Source organism: Dermacentor silvarum, chromosome 5 (genome assembly GCF_013339745.2).
Source record: "Dermacentor silvarum isolate Dsil-2018 chromosome 5, BIME_Dsil_1.4, whole genome shotgun sequence".
NCBI lineage: Eukaryota > Metazoa > Arthropoda > Arachnida > Ixodida > Ixodidae > Dermacentor > Dermacentor silvarum.
Genome location: NC_051158.1, coordinates 69,776,199 through 69,791,568, shown reverse-complemented (window position 1 = coordinate 69,791,568; position 15,370 = coordinate 69,776,199). Strand labels below are relative to the sequence as shown.

At 42.2% G+C, this 15,370-nt stretch overlaps 1 protein-coding gene across 1 annotated transcript in view; it reads left to right on the top strand.

The window, feature by feature from the left end:
• The window catches only part of LOC119453465 (sodium-coupled monocarboxylate transporter 2-like), a 38,676-nt gene extending 30,770 nt beyond the window's left edge, over positions 1–7,906 (top strand). The window contains exons 11-17 of the mRNA XM_037715497.2: positions 771–880; positions 2,644–2,711; positions 2,794–2,880; positions 4,926–5,110; positions 6,264–6,364; positions 7,262–7,356; positions 7,475–7,906. Of these exons, the coding sequence (XP_037571425.1) occupies positions 771–880; positions 2,644–2,711; positions 2,794–2,880; positions 4,926–5,110; positions 6,264–6,364; positions 7,262–7,356; positions 7,475–7,582 (754 nt within the window). The 3' untranslated portion in view covers positions 7,583–7,906. The remainder of the gene's footprint in view (positions 1–770; positions 881–2,643; positions 2,712–2,793; positions 2,881–4,925; positions 5,111–6,263; positions 6,365–7,261; positions 7,357–7,474) is intronic.
• Positions 7,907–15,370: the final 7,464 nt, after the last annotated feature.

Below are 15,370 nucleotides of genomic sequence, written 5' to 3'. Positions count from 1 at the left end.
TATATGTATGCCATTTGCCTTCAATTGTTGACCTGGAATTTGGTGTTTGTGCCACGAAACTTTTCGACCAGCGAGAGGTGTACAGCTTCCCTGTAAAACAATCTGCCCGTTCTTACTTCATGCACCTTTACTGAGTCGGACGATATCGACTCGAAATAATATTACATATGTTTCCCACTACTATCAACAATGCTGTGAATGTACTTGAATACCGATAACAAAAAATATAGCACAGCGAGACTCCCACATAAATTAAACTGGACCATCGTGTGCTTCACCCTAGATATCAGGGGAATTCCTGGAAGTGCTAACAATACGCTATTGTGCTTGATGTGCGTTTCACTCGATATTCCGCGTGACTGGTGCTATGTCCATATCAGTCCTATTATTCATAGTGCACGTTAAGTGCTAGAGTTGTTGATAAAAGCCAATCTGTCTCCTATTTGTATTGTCCACCTTGCGCTTAGGTTCATTATGAGCGTTTCAAGCAAGATGCAAATTGACAGTGCGAAGGGCAAGAAGAACGTGAACGAGGACAAGCACTGAGCAAGAGGGTTGGGCATGTCCTCGTTCACCTTTTTCTTGTACTTGTTTTTTCTTGCCTTCTTACTGCCTTGTGAATTGTCATCAGTAATCACCAACTAACCCAACCAAAGTATTTACTGCAGTTTAAGGCATGTGTGGAATGGGGAAAAAGTGAACTCATTAGATTATTGTTTGAAGCTCGAAAATGTAATAAATATTTACACATATTTTCATTTTATCTGCAGCACCGTGTCATCTGTAGTGAACTCCCACGCAGCGACCTTTTACATCGACGTGTTCGGACTGTACTTCAAGTTCAGTGAGCGCAGTTCAGTACACGTCATGCGCTCATTAGGTAAGTAATACAAAAATGCATATTTTGTGTAAGCCGAGGAGGTAAAGCTTCATCCCGCAGTTGACAAAATTAAACAACGAAGTTAATATGATGGATTTTATTTCCTAAATGTAAAGCTTTTATTATTCATGGTTGCAATACATGACTTTCGAGTGCGCGTGCGTGGTTTGAAGCTGTCTGGGGCGCACAAGTTAAAAAACGTGTTCAGAAGTGGCTGGTTTTGGGCAACTTTGAAGTACCTTATGTATTCACCGTGTGCAATAGAAGCCAGAAAGAAGCCGAAAAGGAGGGAAAAATATTATATATAAACCATTCACACGACAGCTTCTTCGGTGTCACCATTCTGCTTGTAACCATTGTGAGCACATGTGAGCACTTGCTGCAAAAGCGTGCACTCGGAGTAGTGGCATGGCTTCACTCGTTCAAGCACAATAATTTGGAAGAGAGGAGCATCCACACGTACGAGACTCGCAGCTAGACGTACACCTTAAATAGCATGAATGACTTGCATAGGGTTGTCCACATAATTCTTCTCCATAGAGGACATCCACTTGAAATATTTTATTCACTTTCAAATGTTCAATTGCCAGATTGAAGCTTCAGAGCCGAAAGAAATTTATAATAAACGCAAGACTGCGACAGGCTTTGCATACGATCTAGGGAGTAGGAGAACATAAGATTAATACCGCAGGGCGTAAGACGTCAATAAACATTCACTTTAAACCAGGAAACGATAGTAATTGCGTTTGAAAGAACTAAAAACGGCACTAGAATTTACTGGTTCACTATTGAAAAACATCGGGCAGACAACAAAAGCGTCGTCCTTGTTTTTCCATCGAGCTTATTGTTCTCTATCTCTATCATTAGTCACGAGATTACAGAAAACGATGACAGTTACTTTAGCTTACGCTAACGAGGATGAAGGGCGAAAGTCTGCACACTAACGAGAAATTCAATAAAGTACTTGATATTTTAATTTCAACGTGTTGTCACTTCATATTACTTGTTTTCTCGCACCAATGGTCGTGGTTTCGAGTGCCTAATTAACTATACCATAATTAACCATGACTTAGCTAACTTCGCCCTAATTAACATCAAAGGTGGTGGGTTGGACCATCAATGGTGGCGCCATCAGTTCTGGTGCCATAACGCCGGACGGTCATTTTTATGCCCCACGAGACAGTTAAAGCTTTCGCCTTTAAAAAATACGCTTGCGTGACAGCGGTCATCGTGGAAAGCATTTCTTTAATTTCGCACCGTCAGATTCAACTTTAGGTGACTAAAAACCGGTCCACACGCATGGCATTCGAAGTAGGACTCACGCTCTAATACCGTTTGTTCGAACACATATCAGTGACATGCGGATCTAATCTGCGATATTTATCTATCTTTATTTTACGATTATCGACAACACGTGCTTCAATCAGCCGATCAAGCCATCTCCCAAGTAATGTCACTCACACTCAGTAACGGCAGGCAGATCTATGAATACAATAATAGGTTTATGTGATTGATATAACGGAATGATGTTGCGATTGATATGATGCGAATAATATAACTGATTGAGATGTTGGTAATACTAGTGAATTGTGGGCTAGATGGTATTCCTTCATTTTGGAAAAGGTGCGCGCGTCCTATCTTCCTTATTCGCACTGTTGCTTAGTCTATATGCGCCTTTACAAAAGACACCGAAAGTGTTGCGCAGAGATTAAAAAGCCACGGGCCATGTACTGCCGTTTATACAAAAATAAATTTCATTGCAGCAGTCGCAAGCGGGACTATAATGACCTTGTTTGCTATCGTTGTCCCAATGATGGGTACAGCAACGCAGGTATGTAGCAAATATCGCGAAGCCCTGTTGTTTTATGATATTTTATGTTTCGAGGTGATAAAAACTTTCCCATTTCTTGCAGCTCTTCCTGTCCCTGTACGCGTCTGCCTCGGGTCCATTCGCTGGGCTCATTCTTCTAGCCATATCATCTCCTTGGGTCAATGCAAAAGTGGGTGTCACTTGTTGTGATCTCAGAGTATGTCACGCGAACAAAAGGAACGTAAAAAAATGTAAACTGTTCGAAAGGCGCAATAAAAATGCAGGCGTGCGCGTTGCCTGAACATTACAAAGATGGCGACCACACGTGCTTTTCTTACATTAAAGGGACACTAAAGTGAAAGGTAATTCCGGCTGTATTAATTAGTACATTGCCCTTTTGCAGTACTAATAAAAGTCACGCTTAAATTGAAGTGAGGCTTCGCAAGCCAGAAAAGACGCAAAAGCGAAAGGAGGGTGGCGATGGTGCTTCCTCCACCAGCAAGCCGTGACGTCATGGATTTTGACGGCATCTCCAAGGTTCTAACGACGGTGTAAAAAAGAAAGGTGATCTGACGGCTGCGCGAGGCGCGGCCACTTAGTGTGACTCTACGCACGCCTCTGCCGCAAGGGGCAGCACCTGTTCTGGGGGCCACTTTTTCGCTCGCTTTGCTGGAGCTTTTATGGGCACGCGCGGCAGAAGTGCTTTATTTCGATTAATATATGTCGTTCGCCTGCTTAAAACGACTCTACTTGGTTGGAGGAACGTCCCTTTATATTTCTGCCCGACATTCCGATTCACTCCGACGCGGAGAGCAGCGGTAAGCGCAGCGCGCCGTCTGCTCGAGCAGACGACGCGTCTCTCTCGTGTTCGAAATGACGGTATTTTGACAGTAAGTGGCATAAACCTTCTACCTGTTCAGGATTTGGTGTCTAAATAACGAAAAATTGCATATCTTTGGGTATGGATGTTTAAATGCTGACGGAGGTCGTAAATTATCCACTGTTGTGCCGCTTCTCCAAGGCCTCCTGAAGACGTGCTGCCCCTAGCGGCGGCGCTCACTTCCGGTCACACGAAGTGGCCGCTGTCTCGCCACAGCGCGGGCGCGCCGTCGGAACACCTATATTCTTACACCGTGGTTCTAGCTAAACCCTTTTGCAGTACTAATAAAAGTCACCCTTAAATTCAAGTTAGGCTTCACATGCCAGAAAAGACGCAAAAACTAAAGGAGGGTGGCGATGGCGCTTCCTGCACCAGCAAGCCGTGACGTCATGGATGTTGACGGTATCTCCAGGGGTCTAGCTAAACCCTTTTGCAGTAGTAATAAAAGTCACGCTTCAATTGAGGTGAGGCTTCGCAAGCCAGAAAAGACGCAAACATGAAAAAAGGGTGGCGGTGGCGCTTCCTGCAGTAGCAAGCCGTGATGTCATGGATTTTGCCAGCATCTTCAAGGGTCTAGCTAATTTATTGGCGGTAGTAATAGACGGTATTGTGTTCTCAAAAGAGCCGAAGGCGGAACTCAACAAGTTTACAAAACATTTAGTGCGAAACAGCGGACGAAACACGAGAATATACCTTGAAGTGCGTGACGTCACACTGACGTACCAGAGCTGACATTTTGGCGAAAATAGAAAGAAATACAGCTTTCACCTTAATTTTCTATTCTAATATGAAACCAAGTTGCTACTGCAAAAAATAAGTAAACGCACGTTTTGAAGGAATACTTTATCAGTCCAAAATGGTTTAGTCTTTTTCTTAACTGTATCTTTAACGTACTAAGTGCGTTAACCCACCGTGCTACTTTCGTCGTCTGTGATGCTCGCCATGTTTCCACTGTGTGCGATTAACCACGCTGGTGACAAGGTCGTAACAGGTTGTCTTTGCCTATTATTAACGTCCAAGAAAATGTATGACCAGAGTAACAATTACGAAAATGTGCTTCGCTAGGCAGTATAAAATTTAGCTAGGCGTACCATACATTTGCGGAAGCGCCTGTTCTATTTTCACGATGTAATTTGCTATCTTTTCACTTTGCCACCATCACTTCTGGTTGTCCGCAATGGGCGCGCGTATAGAACTTTAGTGTTTAAACTGTTGTTCAAGGAAACGAACGGCTGTAACATGAGCGTTAATGTAACGTGAATGTCACTATTTCTTTCAAGGCTGCATAGGTAACTGCATTTTACTAGAGGCACAAACGTTGCTGTGATACATCTGTCTCCCGCATAATTTCACAGGGTGCTGCTTGGTCGAGCCTGCTGGTTTGTTTGCTCCAGCTTTGGCACGCAGTTGGGAAAACCTTCTTTGCCGAGACGCTGGCGCCGGCGTTTGTGGGAACGCTTGATCGATGCCCTGTGGCGGAAAACAGTACCACTGACAGCCCAAGTCTCGGAGCCACGCCGCACTCCATGTTGACAAGCAGGTTTGTAAATGCACGAAACATGTCTTAAACTTACCTTGGCTAAGAACGACAGATGAAGCATTATTCGCGCCCAAAATTTATGATTTTTCTGGGTTATAGGTACCTTAGAAAAAGTTGAGGCAAAATATTATATTGTAAGGTTTCTTTACCGTTTCATTGGCTATGCCTCATATCCTTCTGAAAAAGGAAGAATTTTGCAGAACGGAGAGAGTAGGAAGAATAGAGAAGAACAGAGTTTAAATCCGCAAAGTAATGAACTTTTCATGCTAGGAAAAGCTGATATCTGCTAAAAAGTAGCGCCGAAATTACAAGGAAATGTGATGCATATGGGACAATTGTTGACATTCGGCCTTGCTGATAAAACATACTTAGGATTGCTTAAGCGCATTGACAAGGAGAACAAGCAAGTGGACACACCCAAGAGCTTCTTGCTCTCCACGTGCTAGCCCTCGATGTCAACGCGAATAAACAATCATAAGTGATGCATATTACTTTCCTTTTGTGGTCTCGCCACTGTCACCTGGTTGTCAACATTATTTTTTGCGTGATAAGCTTCCTTATTACGCATTAATATTATCACGGATTAATATTAATACCCTCAAGGCCTAAGGCGTTATGGAGGGTGAGTGGCTACCTTTAGTTGAATATCAATCGGTAGAATTTTAGGTAGTACAACTGCGTAAGAACCTTACACGGAAAAATAATTTCCTCAGCATAGAACTTCGTGACGAAACAACTTACGTGAGGGAAGTGTTGTATTCCACTGGTAAATATTTAATGTAAAACGGGAACAACTGTAAAATGTCGGGGGATATGGAAGTGCCAAGGTTCCAAGAATAAACGATTATTGAATTGATAAAATTTCAAGTACGAGGAGTTCTGGTATAGCGACAATGAATTCTCTTGAATAATATACACATGCAAAAAAAAACCGTAATATTATTCATAAAAAGCAGCGTTGCTCTAGCGCCATCTTGGTGAAAAGTTGTTTAGGGCTGCCCATCTACACGATTCTTTGTACTCCGCTTTACAATCGTAGTAGGAAAAGGCAGAAAAATCATTTTGAAAAGGAATTCATTCTCGCGATGATGTTGAAAGTGTTCGTAGCGTACCAATGCGCATTTCTACTATCTTCTTGCGAACTTTTTTCCAGTTCTCAGGTCTTTCCTCTGTATGAGCTCGCGTTCTTCTGGAGCTCTTTTATTGGTGCCTTGCTTACGATATTTCTTGGGACTGGACTGAGCCTCGTAACCGGTGAGCAAGCGATTCTTTTATTTGGATTTGGTTTGGTTTATTTATTCACGTCAGAGGACACGCAGTAATAAATTAGATTGCATCCTAGAGGTAAGGATAACGGGGGAAAGCGGCATTTTAGCTGAATGAGCAGCCCCACCCTTAAATTGACGTTGTATCAGAAATTATACACAGAGTCTGTGTATATCTGTTACGCGGAAACTGTAAGACAAAGCCCTTTTTCTAGCTGCTGTTCGTGTTCTGTCTGAGTGGCCAGCGGCTGATAGGTGCCAGTACCGTTAGCACATCATACACCCTCATTCTTGTAAGCCATCCGCCTAGCGCAAGTGCGTTATTGAAGCTATTGTCTTTCTCAAAGTAAAATGCATGAGAAAATTTATAAGTAAGTAAGTCCTACACACAATCTGGAGACATGACAGCATTGGATTCTAATTCGAATATACGAAAAAAACGTCATTAGGCTCCGCGGAAACTCAAACACTAACTCCTTTCACAGCTGCCGTTTCTTGCGTGAGCGCACCACAGAAAATCCCGACCAACTAGAGGCTAACAGCTTAGCTGAAAAAAAAAAAAATCTGTGCCATTTTTAGTCTCGAGATAAAGGTATACACTACTGTGTCCGAAGATCAGCACCGCCGAGTTCAAATAGATCGCGCTTCTTCCGGACTGCTTTGATTGGCTCAAGGATAACTTAATTGCCATATTTTCTGACGCCAAATTTTTTTCACCTGATATATGAAGGGCTGCTACTACGCAGCTCTATCATACACGTTTATTGGTCATTGCACATTTGTGAACGTTATCGAGGTCAAGGTGGCGTTAGATAGCATTTTTTTCAAGATTAAAACCTTGATTCATGTCAGAAATGCACACATAACACCTCTGTTTTGTTTTAAGGTGGAGCGAAAACATGTAAACACAACCTCAGTCTCACAAGCCCGCTTTTTCTGAACCTCTGGAGGCGCTTCAAGTTCCTAGCCCAGATAATTCAGGTGAGTTAAGCAGATGTAACAAGCTCAAGCAAGAGCTAAAAGGTGGCTATCATTTTACGTGTACTCGAAAAAAAAAGTACAATGAAGCTTATGTAAAAGAAATGTTTCGCTATCGCAGGTTGACAAAGAAGCAAAAGTTGGCGACGCGAAATTGCTTCACAGGGATGAAGACGTGGCCGAAGAAACCGAAATTTGGCACCGAGATCTCCTTAATCAAAGAAGATAACTATTTCCTGAAAACTTTGGTATAGCAACGAACACCGATGCCAGTGAACTCTTGACATAGCGCTTCATGCTAGAAGGGAAATCAAAGTGCCAACCCTCCAGCAGCGTGTCAATTCTTACGCAAAGTAACAAACAAAGCAGTCATCTTCATTGTCAAATTATGCAATGTCTAAAATGATGTTTGCAATGTATCCTGCTTCGACAATCATCACCATCATCATCAGCCTATTTTTATGTCCACTGCAGGACGAAGGCCTCTCCCTGGGATCTCCAATTACCCCTGTCTTGCGCTATAGCTGATTCCAACTTGCACCTTCAAATTTACTAACTTCATCACCCCACCTGGTTTTCTGCCGTCCTCTGCTGCGCTGTCCTTCTCTTGGTATACATTCTGTAACCCTAACGGTAAACCAGTTATCCATTCTACGCATTACATGGCCTGCCCAGCTCCATTTCTTTCGCTTAATGTCAACTAGAATATCGGCTACACCCGTTTGTTCTCTGATCCATACCACTCTCTTCCTGTCTCTTAACGTTAGTCCTAAGATTTTTCGTTCCATCGCTCTTTGTGCGGTTCTTAACTTGTTCTCGAGCTTCTTTGTTAACCTCCAAGTTTCTGCCCCATATGTTAGCACCGGTAGAATGCAATGATTGTACACTTTTCTCTTGAACGACAGCGGTAAGCTCCCAGTCAGGATTTGGCAATGTCTGCCGTATGTGCTCCAACCCAATTTTATTATTCTGTAAATTTCTTTCTCATGATCAGGGTACCCTGTGAGCAATTGACCTAGGTAAACGTACGTACTCCTTTATATACTCTAGAGGCTGACTGGCGATCCTTAATTCTTCTTCCCTTGCCAGGCTATTGAACATTATCTTTGTCTTCTCCATATTCATATTCCTTATGCAATCAGGGGTGTCCATCAATCAGTGGTGTCCAAATCCATGCTTCAGCGATAGCTCCATTTCAGTAACCGATACTAATCAAGGAGGCGCTGCTTTTGCTAGCTGCATGTGTCGGAAGCGATTGCAGGAGACGCAAACACGTCATAAATGCCATTTTTTGGATACCATTCATCGTGCAAATTTTCAGTGATAGCACGTGTGGGTCACAGAAACGTCCAATGCAAATGGTGCCGGCGCTTGATGAATGATACCAGTGCAATTTTACCGTATCCACGGAATAGGAAAGACAAAAGCCAATCACTAACGATGACTTTCATTTGTGTGCTTTGACAAATACATGTCTTAGCAAACATTACTAAACATGCTGTCCCAGCTAACGTTAGCTCAGCTGTCCAAAGAAACAAAAGAACAAAAAAAGATTTGGATGCAAGATAAGTTTATAACACCTACAGTGTTATCTAAATCTTTTTTTTTCTTTGAACAGCTAGGCTAACGTTAGTTGGAACAATCTACATATGAGTGCAATGATTTAATCCCGCATGGTTAGGTAAGTGTTTTAAGAGAACGCCTTGGTCTCCGCCCCACCACAACCCTCAATCTTGGTTCGCTGTCACCAATGTCACTTTCAGCTGTGATATCAACAAAGCTTGATAAAAAGGGAACGGGAGCATTTTAATAAAAATGGCTCTGCTCACCGCTTGGCTGAAAACTTTCTATTTTTTTTTCTTAATCTATAAAAGTTTTTTGTCATCTATGTGTCAGCTATGCTTTGTTCCTCCTCCATTGGCGCAAGCAGCCTAACAAGTTGACAAGGTGGCAAAGGTCCATTTTTAAAAACTACACCAATCCTGTGAGGTAGTGAGTGCTCTAAAAATCCTAAAGCCTGTACATATTATTACCTTCTTGAAACAAATACCTTGGGGTCTTTTTCAGGGCACCAAGGCCCGCGAAAATTAGGTATTAAAAAAACACAGAGCTTGTTGGCGAGATGCTTCCATTTGGTTGCCATTTGGTTGCATTGGAGCCTTTTTGTTGCCCTGTAAAAATTATGTGTTAAACCAAACGCAGAGTTTGTTGGCAAGATAATTCCATCTGGTATTACCGCAGCACGTGCTGACCAGTGAGTTCTCTAATATCACTTGCTTAGGCGAAAGAACTGTCCCTGCTGACTGGTAAAGATGGACTTTTAAAGCAACACAAATTATGTAATAGCCCTCTGAAGTCCGCAGCGATTGTAAAACCATCAAAATTGTGCTCATCATTTTCGGTGAACCTTGCTACTTGAAATAAAAGACACGCTAGCTTTGCCAACCACTTTTATTGCTACTGTCATGTTCACCATATATTCCGCGGAGTACTGAACCTGTAAGAACCTGTGCAAATGGGGAGTAGTCGTAGAATAAACAAGAAAATAGATAACTAAATATGTAAGCGAATTACTGAATATTTTACCTTTAAAATTGAAACATGCTAATTTGTACCAACCCTAATCCACCTTAAACCACCTTGCTCTAATTTGTACCAACTTTAATCCACCTTAATCCAACATGTTGTATTTTTACCAACCATAATACACTTTCTTCCACTTTTTCCACCTTAAATCCACTTCATTCCCCTCTAATTAACCTTGCTATAATTTGTACCAACCTTAATCCGCTTTAATCTAAGCTGATGATCTCTGGTAGCACGCGATGAGGACAACGCCAGCTTTTCTGCCCAATGGGACATATAATGCTTTGATATGAAAAGTAAAGGCAGTTTTCACATAACAACTTTCTTTCAGCACAGGAAAAAAAACTGCGCATAGGACTTTTTTACACGGGCCCCCTGCCCCTTAATGCACTTTTATAATCGTGAAATCAGCTTCTATATTCCGTCCGCGAGGGAGGTGTTTGGTTGCTCGTGAAGCCAAGTCGGCAACGCTTGCTGAACGTAATCTGATCTGAACCGACTAACACGCAGCGCCTCCTTCAAAGGGCTGAAGATACGGTAATCTGATGGCTTTACAGAGGAAGGAGTAGCAACACAAAGCCAACCGGTCCCCAGGGTCAGATGCTACCCTTGCCCAGAGGCATGACATTATCGGGGAGTACGGGCACTAGCTTAGCACTCCGCATCGCTCCCTCTTCGCGGACGGAATACTGAAGCTGAACGTGCGATACCAAAAGTGCATTGCTGTGCAGACAGCACATGTGAAAAAGTGACACTTGTAGTTCTTTTCATGTGTGGAAATAAAGATGTTATGATAATATAGTCCACGTTTCTTTATTTAACTTCGTATTTTAAATGACGAAGGTATTCTTAGTGTAGACGACAAGCCAAAGAAAAACAGTCCTTGTGAGACAAAAGTTTTCAAATTTTGCCACAAATTCATTGAAGAGCAAGGAAATAATTTTTTTTCGCCGATAAAGTATGATGGTACCTTAGTCCTATTTAATAATGCCCGGCTGTAAATGAGCATCAACACAGAACTACAGATGCGTCTGTTTTCCAGTTAGCCACATGTGCACGGGAGCAACGCGCACACGAATTTTCCTCTACTACTAAGAGCACGTTGTACGTTCTGAAGTCGCTCATGGAGGAAGTAAATGACGCGATGCTCCCCGACAGTACACGCAGCAAAGGGAGTGCTCAAGTGCGTTTCCTTGTAAGCACCCGGCATGTCTGCAGCCGTGGCCGAAGGATAACTACTGCTAAGCTGGTTCGTTATCTCGAAGTTTTAGTCCAAGATCAATATAAATATCAGACCGTAAGATCTCCCTCAACTACGAAAGCTACCACGTGGCGCTTAAATATTAGTCCATAAAGGCCACGCTCGCTACGGCCTGACAGAGACGATCCTCTGCCGTTAAATAGCGGGCAATTACGCCAAAAATACCTTGGGCTCATGACCAACATAAACATAACTTCACGGGGTGCTAGTGACCTGCAAGAAATTATTATTGCTGGCAATTATTGGCCATATATACATTGTTCACCTAATTGAGGTTGTCTTGTTCTCATTTAACTTTATTATTTGTTCCTTTGAGTAAGTGGATTATTGTGCCTTTGTTGTGACCTAACTTCGTGATTTCTTAATTAAGTCGTATATGTGAGCTAATTTTACATTCGAGTGTGTTTACATCCGGCTTGTTATCTTATTTTCAGTATATAGTCGTTCAATGGGGAAAAAAGGGCCCAGTGCCGCTTAAAGGTGCAAGCATACCCTAAATATCATGCAACTAGAATTCCGGCGGAAGATATCTCATCATTATAATTAATGTCGGCATAATTGTGATTATTCTTAAAGCAATATAGCTACAAACAAACCGATTTGCCACAGCCAGAAGGGGTGCTGTATGAGGCGCGTACTGCAGCAGCTTCCCTTTGCAATGTCCATCCAGCGCTTCCCATCCTGCAGTGTCGACGCGATATCCGCGCAGGGTATATGAGATGCCTGTCGTGCTGGTACTAGCTAACATTGAGAAACGCGTCATGATGACGGTGATGATGATTTATTGGCACCCCTTTGAAATGGGACGGTGACAAATAGTCACCTAGCCTGCTTGAGTTACTCAGTATACTATACATGCTTTTCATTCTGGTATTTTTGTATACATTTCCATGACATTTTCTTTTGTATCTTCCTTGTATCGCTACCTATGCCTCGACTGATCTGGTCGTGTCTGTTTCTTCCCTGCTTTTCCCCCACAAGTACTCTAAATGTCTTTTGCATATCTCGACTGCTGAACGGTTGGTGCTTCCGTCCACCTTAAAGCCAAGCGCTTCTGGAAGTTGTGTGTTACCTCCGGGTCTCGCTGGGTGAATTCCTTCGCATTCCATTAGGGTGTGTTGAGCGGTCTCCAGATTTCTAGCTGAAACCCGCAGAAATAAATTACTATACCACAGGAAAGGAAGTTCTGGCCGTCATAAGAGATTTTCAATATTTTCGTATTTACCTGGAAGGTGTAAAATTCAAGCTGTTCCCTGACCATCAAGCATTGATGGATGGGATAACTATCTGCAACAGTTTAATTTCGTAATCTCGCACCGTCCTGGCCCGCTGCTCAGTGATGCTGACGCACAATCTAGATTATTTGTACAGGAATCAAGCAAGAATCTTGAAGTATTCAATCATATTAAGCTGTGGGGATGTACAGTAGATCTCCAGTTCATCAATGGAAAGTATCATGTACCGCCACCTATGGTTCAAAAATTAGTCATCTGTACCATATAAAGCCAACAGACAACGAAGCCAAGGAAAGCATCGGGGAAATTAAGCGTAGTAGAAATTCGAATGTAGAAAATAATGAAGAAAAGGGAAATGAAAGTGGACGAAAAGATAACTTGTCGCCGGCGGGAGCAAGTTATCTTTTCGTCCACTTTCATTTCCCTTTTCTTCATTATTTTCTACATTACAATTTCAAATACACTTAACTTCGGCGATGCTTTCCTTGGCTTCGTTGTCTGTTTGCTTTATGTGGTCATGGTTAAGAAAATCGAGCCCCTCGGTTCCCTTTCTTCTTTCATCTGTACCACGACACTCCTGGATCAGACGAACATGATGGCTTCGGGCGGACGTGATGGCTTGTGGCGCACATATAAAAAATTGCTCACGAACTAATTTTGCTCACTGCTTCTCGACTTCAAAAGAAACCCATCCAATGAACAGAATGGTGATCTCATTTTTTATTGGTGAGTTACAGAGTGGAAAACTTCATAGTTTTGTCTAACATTTGCGATATTTTCAATTTTTATTAAAATATTGACGACCTAAAAAAGTTAGCAACTAACAGTCACTAGGTTTTCACTTTCTTTCTTCTCATTTTTCTAAATCACCAAGGTCCTCATTGTTTCTACTCTTTGCATCCAATTCACTGCCTCTGCTTCTGTCATGTTCTTTCTGATGGCTCCCGGTTGTCTATCTACACTTTCAGTTACCCTGCTGCCACTCTCTTGACCACTTCCTCCGGTCTGTGTCCACGCTATTTAGGTACAGATACTTGTGCACTTTAGCCGCCCATTTATTTTCATCGATGTTCATGAGTCTTTCTTCATCATTTTGCTCTGTGCTTCACGTCTTCAAAAGAGGCTCAACCTATGTAACCCTGCACTGTCTCACTTGTGGTTTTACCGCGGGCCCCGAAACCCAATAATCGGCCTACCATATTTCGTTAACTTCCAACCCCGACACAATATTCGATATTAAGCACTGAATGACATCAGTAAATGTCAGCACTGGCACCATTACTCCTTTCCAGATTGCACGCACCCCATCATATTTATTGTGGTCGTAAAATTCTCTATGTTTTATTATTAGTGCGAAAGCCTTAAAAGGAAGCTTTAGCTCAGACACAACTCCGATGCCGCCTATCAAATACATGTAAAACTCAGAAACGCTTTTCTGGGATAAATCAACCGATTTCATTAGAGTTTGTAGCATTTGAGAGAGAAATCTAAATTCAAATGACTGTTGAATGCGGAATTTCGACTTAAGGTCCAAATTTTTGTAATGCAATTTTCAAATACTTGGAAGTCTGAAAGAAATAGAAGCACAAAGTTTACAAATTCGTAGCTCGACACCTAGAATATATAATGTAGTTCTGTAGACTACATTCATTAGAGGATCCGAAGCGGACAAATGTGACATGTCATTTTATATCTTGCATGAAATTGTTACATTGTTCACAAAGGTGTTGCAAAAGTTCTATTTACAAATGATTGTTCTATTCTAGAGCCATGCATAACATATACATTTTGTCCTCCTTAGATGAACTATTAGGTCGATTTACACAATTGTGATCTCATTATTTACTGCTGAGTTACAGAGCTGTACACTTCATGCTGTCGTTTTGTAAAAATGTGCGATTATAACCTATTTTCCTTCAAATATGGACGACCAAAATAAAAACATTCGCAACCAACAGTAAGTACACTTTAACTTTTTCTTTTGAATGAAACCAACCTCATCAATTTTCGTGTAGTGGTCGCCGACAAAACAATTTTTCCTTTCCCATATATTGAGATAGGAGGCCCGGTGCTAAAGCTTCCCCTTGAGTGGCACATAACCAGATGGCCTTTAAAAAGCGCGTCGTCCGGTCCAGTGGTACAAAAATTACAATGCTAAGTGTCGACAACGAGCCGAAGAAGCCGAAGTGCGAAAGCCGCCACGCGATGATTCGAGATGGCGCATTGCTAGTTGAGCAGCAGGCTTTCACCTTCATGGGTTACAGGAGTGTAACATGCTGCCGTAGAGACCAAAATTTTCCTGCATTCTGCTTCCACTTTATTTCGGATTATCTTGGTGGGTGCTGGAGTAAGTATTTCTACATTTACGTAAACGCCGAGGTATTGATATTGTTTTTATGGGTATGACTTGCTGCTTAATTGTCACCATGTAATTACTTGTCTCTTCATTAAATATCAGAATGCCCAATTTCTCTGTGCTAAACTTAAGACCTACATTTGTCGCTTCTCTGCCACAGATATTAGCAAGTGCTTCTAAACCTCTTGCTTCGTCCGCTAGTAGCACAATATCGTCCGCATGCATCAGTCGGGGCACCTTCTGTTGCACCATTTGTCAATTACGCATGTAGGATAAATCAAGTCCTAACTGACTGTTTTCCAGTCGTCTTCCTGTGCCCTTAACATAATGCATGAACAACAATGGAGACACAGGACATCCTCGCTTCAGTCCTTGGTAAATTTCCAGCACCTCATTACCTTTTCGAACTTCCCATACAAGTTGAACTCGGTTGTTTATATATACATCCCTCTGCAGCTCCACCAAACTGTCACCTATGCCTTTGTGCTTGTAAATATCCCATAATGATTCCCTGCCTACATAGCCGTAGGCTTCTTTAATATGTAGAAATGCTATCCATAAAGGTCTATTCGGAGCTAC